Source organism: Phoxinus phoxinus, assembly GCF_949152265.1.
Source record: "Phoxinus phoxinus genome assembly, contig: scaffold_121, whole genome shotgun sequence".
Taxonomy (NCBI): Eukaryota; Metazoa; Chordata; class Actinopteri; order Cypriniformes; family Leuciscidae; genus Phoxinus; species Phoxinus phoxinus.
The window spans coordinates 2,256-7,375 of record NW_027639343.1 but is presented as its reverse complement, the minus strand read 5'-3'; the positions used below and the strand labels follow the sequence as shown (position 1 = coordinate 7,375).

Genomic DNA, 5,120 nt, shown 5'->3' with positions numbered 1-5,120 from the left:
CGAGCTGCAGGAAAACACCCAGTCTTCAGTGCTTTTCATAGACGTCAAGTCCAGAAAAAAATAATTTTCGTGAGCAAAGAAAGCATAAAGGCCCAGTCGCTCTGAGAATGAAGACACGCGAGACTGTCCAGAGGAATGCATTGCTTCGGCTCGGTGAATGTTTGAGAACATGCTTGACACATGAAGTCAAACACGGAAACACGAAGACATCAGGCAGATCCATTTATTCAGATTAAAATATTTACACTGAAAAATTCAATATTCAGCAGAAATATAACATTTTACATAATTATAAATCATCAAATTAATCTCACAAGAACTGGAATATGTTCATTTACTGCTCAATGATCAGTTTATGCTGAAGTTCTGAAAATGCATGTAATAAATGTCTTTACAGTCCTGCACAGCTTTAAAACAACAACACTAAAACTGAGTAACTGTGTGTAGCTTCTTCACTCTCAAAATTACACACACGACATAGCGAAGTTTATAACCAATAAACTGCAGGACTAAAGCTGGTGAAAGTGTGTGTGAGACGGTCAGTTCAGCCAGCTGTGTGTGTGTGTGTGTGTGAGACGGTCAGTTCAGCCAGCTGTGTGTGTGTGTGTGTGTGAGACGGTCAGTTCAGCCAGCTGTGTGTGTGTGTGTGAGACGGTCAGTTCAGCCAGCTGTGTGTGTGTGTGTGTGTGTGTGAGAGACGGTCAGTTCAGCCAGCTGTGTGTGTGTGTGTGTATGTGTGTGTGAGACGGTCAGTTCAGCCAGCTGTGTGTGTGTGTGTGTGTGTGAGACGGTCAGTTCAGCCAGCTGTGTGTGTGTGTGAGACGGTCAGTTCAGCCAGCTGTGTGTGTGTGTGTGTGTGTGTGAGACGGTCAGTTCAGCCAGCTGTGTGCGTGTGTGTGTGTGTGTGTGTGTGTGTGTGAGACGGTCAGTTCAGCCAGCTGTGTGTGTGTGTGTGTGTGTGAGACGGTCAGTTCAGCCAGCTGTGTGTGTGTGTGTGTGTGTGAGACGGTCAGTTCAGCCAGCTGTGTGTGTGTGTGTGTGTGTGTGTGAGACGGTCAGTTCAGCCAGCTGTGTGTGTGTGTGTGAGAGACGGTCAGTTCAGCCAGCTGTGTGCGTGTGTGTGTGTGTGTGTGTGTGAGACGGTCAGTTCAGCCAGCTGTGTGCGTGTGTGTGTGTGTGTGAGACGGTCAGTTCAGCCAGCTGTGTGCGTGTGTGTGTGTGTGTGAGACGGTCAGTTCAGCCAGCTGTGTGCGTGTGTGTGTGTGTGTGTGTGTGTGTGTGTGAGGCGGTCAGTTCAGCCAGCTGTGTGCGTGTGTGTGTGAGACGGTCAGTTCAGCCAGCTGTGTGTGTGTGTGTGTGTATGTGAGACGGTCAGTTCAGCCAGCTGTGTGCGCGTGTGTGTGTGTGACGGTCAGTTCAGCCAGCTGTGTGCGCGTGTGTGTGTGTGACGGTCAGTTCAGCCAGCTGTGTGTGTGTGTGTGTGTGTGTGTGTGTGTGTGAGACGGTCAGTTCAGCCAGCTGTGTGTGTGTGTGTGTGTGACGGTCAGTTCAGCCAGCTGTGTGTGTGTGACGGTCAGTTCAGCCAGCTGTGTGTGTGTGTGTGTGTGAGACGGTCAGTTCAGCCAGCTGTGTGTGTGTGTGTGTGTGTGTGTGACGGTCAGTTCAGCCAGCTGTGTGTGTGTGACGGTCAGTTCAGCCAGCTGTGTGTGTGTGTGTGTGTGTGTGTGTGTGTGACGGTCAGTTCAGCCAGCTGGTGTTGAGCCGAGTCTGACTCTTGATGCTGGTGTCCATCTTCAGCACTTCTCTGACGGCCATCGTGGCGTAAGTGGAGGACGGCAGAGAAAACTCCATCTTCAGCGCCCGATACTTCCCTTCTGTAGACACACACACACACACACAATAATGAAATGAGATGGTCAGGGTTACATTATAGCAGGCAGCTAAATCTGACAAAAACTGTTAGCTTTATATTATAATATTTGTATTTAGTTGCATAATCAACAATATTATTGTTATATACGAGAACTAAACTGAGCTGGACGATGACATCACCGTTTTCTCCACAGCAGATATATGTGATGCGATCTGGGAAAACCCGTCGATGTCGCGCTGGCACGTTTTCAGTAAGGTCTAAAAATAGATCGAATGTCAGTTTTTTTTCAAAATTGGGTTTTCATTAAATTATTATTCTATAACATCTTGTCTATCATCTCTGAATATATCTTAGAAAAATTCGCTAGTTTAGTGCAGAAAAATGGGAGTTAGGGTGTTATATACACACACACAGGACTAAAGCTGGTGAAAGTGTGTGTGAGACCGTCAGTTCAGTCAGCTGTGTGTGTGTGTGAGACGGTCAGTTTTCAGTGTGTAGAAAAATTCGCTAGTTTAGTGCAGAAAAATGGCGATTTATAGTGGCAAGCTGAAAAGACTGTCTTTCTCTTTAAGAACGGCGGAGCGGAGGTGCACCTAACCCTAACCCTACACGGCGGAGCGGAGGTGCACCTAACCCTAACCCTACACGGCGGAGCGGAGGTGCACCTAACCCTAACCCTAACCCTACACGGCGGAGCGGAGGTGCACCTAACCCTAACCCTACACGGCGGAGCGGAGGTGCACCTAACCCTAACCCTACACGGCGGAGCGGAGGTGCACCTAACCCTAACCCTAACCCTACACGGCGGAGCGGAGGTGCACCTAACCCTAACCCTACACGGCGGAGCGGAGGTGCACCTAACCCTAACCCTACACGGCGGAGCGGAGGTGCACCTAACCCTAACCCTAACCCTACACGGCGGAGCGGAGGTGCACCTAACCCTAACCCTACACGGCGGAGCGGAGGTGCACCTAACCCTGACCCTAACCCTAACCCTACACGGCGGAGCGGAGGTGCACCTAACCCTAACCCTAACCCTACACGGCGGAGCGGAGGTGCACCTAACCCTAACCCTAACCCTACACGGCGGAGCGGAGGTGCAAAAGAACGTAATCGCGCACAGCTCTCCTTCTCTTAACACTACAGAGACCGTTCACCTATCCAAATAAACCCATACCAGAATAAAGGTCCCGCCAGTCCTGTGTAAACTACAACGGCACGCAAGTTTTTATTTATTTATTTTTAGCCAACGTTATTGTGATGCGGAGAAGAGAACAACGGAGTCTGAAGATCTTGCTCGCTTCTCAATCGTCTAACTTCAAAACGCTTTCCACAGGATGAATTTTGAGTTCATAAGTTTTCGAATGATACCTAATCTATGTTCATTACTAAAATATGTAATATGAAAAAAAGGCAATAAAAAAAAAAGAGCGCCAGTCGTCCCGCTAGCAGGACGGGACAGTTCATTAAATCTGTTTTTCTCAAAATTCCGTTTCTAAAAATCATAGCGATCAGCCGACTTCAGATAATCATAACTTTAGTTACAGACAAACGATAAAAGAAATAAAAACAGATTTGTAAAGGGCTTGAAAACAGCTTTAATATGGTATCAAAACCTGTAATATGTCAAATTTGACCATGTGGTGGGTTTTCCCAGATCGCATCACATATATATAAATTAACACAATTATTTTTTTACAACACAAATGAACCATCACTGAACTTACTTAAGCTGGACCGCCATTTTCTTCTAGAAACAAACTTTGTTGCATTATTTTCCTGTTATCTCTGTAAAGCTGCTTTAAAACTCTGTATTGTAAAAAGCGCTGTATAAATAACACGTGTGTGTGTGTGTGTGTGTGAGATTGTGTGTGTGTGTGTGTGTGATTGTGTGTGTGTGTGATTGTGTGTGTGTGTGATTGTGTGTGTGTTTGTGTGTGTGTGTGATTGTGTGTGTGTGTGTGTGTGAGATTGTGTGTGTGTGTGTTGTGTGTGTGTGTTGTGTGTGTGTGATTGTGTGTGTGTTGTGTGTGTGTGTGTGTTTGTGTGTGTGATTGTGTGTGTGTGTGATTGTGTGAGTGTGATTGTGTGTGTGATTGTGTGTGTGTGTGAGTGAGTGTGTGAGTGTGTGTGTGTGTGAGTGTGTGTGTGTGTGTGTTTGTGAGTGATTGTGTGTGTGTGTGTATGTGATTGTGTGTGTGTGCGGTGTGTGTGTGTGTGTGTGTGATTGTGTGTGTGAGTGTGTGTGTGTGTGTGATTGTGTGTGTGTGTGTTTGTGTGTGTGTGTGATTGTGTGTGAGTGTGATTGTGTGTGTGTGTGTGATTGTGTGTGTGTGTGTGTGTGATTGTGTGTGTGATTGTGTGATTGTGTGTGTGTGTGTTTGTGTGTGTGTGTGATTGTGTGTGAGTGTGATTGTGTGTGTGTGTGATTGTGTGTGTGTGTGAGTGATTGTGTGTGTGAGTGTGTTTGTGTGTGTGAGTGTGTTTGTGTGTGTGAGTGTGTTTGTGTGTGTGAGTGTGTTTGTGTGTGTTCTGGACCTTTGAGGTAGACTGGAGCTGGAGTGTTTTCTAGTTTCTCCACATCTGAGAGAACGAGAGGCACTCGCGGATCATCGTACTGAATCAGCTCCCTTTGAAGAAACACACACACACACAGAATCATCAGAACCAGCGCTGAACACACACACTGACGGAGAGAGAGAGGTTCTCACCAGCTGACATCACTGGGGCGAATCAGGAGTTTTCGGTACGCACCGGCCAGAGAATAATCACGAACTTTGTGCCTCATGTTCTGGATGTCCAGATCGTCAGCGCTCAGCATCTCTCCGTATCCTTGACCCACTGCAGCGGAAACACACACACCTCAAACACATCAGACCAGCTGCTGAACACACACACACACACACACATCAGACCAGCTGCTGAACACACACACACACCAGACCAGCTGCTGAACACACACACACACACACATCAGACCAGCTGCTGAACACACACACCTCAAACACATCAGACCAGCTGCTGAACACACACACACACATCAGACCAGCTGCTGAACACCCACACACACACACACACACACACACCAGCTGCTGAACACACACACACACACACACACACACACACACACACACATCAGACCAGCTGCTGAACACACACACACACACACATCAGACCAGCTGCTGAACACACACACACACCTCAAACACATCAGACCAGCTGCTGAACACACACACACACACACACA

At 47.4% G+C, this 5,120-nt stretch overlaps 1 protein-coding gene across 2 annotated transcripts; it reads right to left on the bottom strand.

Moving 5' to 3' along the window:
- Positions 1 to 210: 210 nt before the first annotated feature.
- Positions 211 to 4,744, bottom strand: LOC306994310 (pseudouridylate synthase 7 homolog; the record flags this gene model as incomplete). Of its 2 annotated transcripts, XM_079639921.1 has the most annotated exons (4): positions 4,585 to 4,744; positions 4,412 to 4,503; positions 2,053 to 2,130; positions 211 to 1,874 (listed from the first exon to the last, which is right to left on the bottom strand). In XM_079639921.1, exons 1-4 carry the CDS (start codon positions 4,692 to 4,694, stop codon positions 1,738 to 1,740), a joined length of 417 nt encoding a protein of 138 aa, XP_079496047.1. In that variant the 5' UTR covers positions 4,695 to 4,744. The 2 variants fall into 2 exon arrangements, with proteins under 2 accessions (XP_079496047.1, XP_079496048.1); XM_079639922.1 differs by lacking the exon at positions 2,053 to 2,130 and having other exon boundaries at positions 1,738 to 1,874; positions 4,585 to 4,735.
- Positions 4,745 to 5,120: the final 376 nt, after the last annotated feature.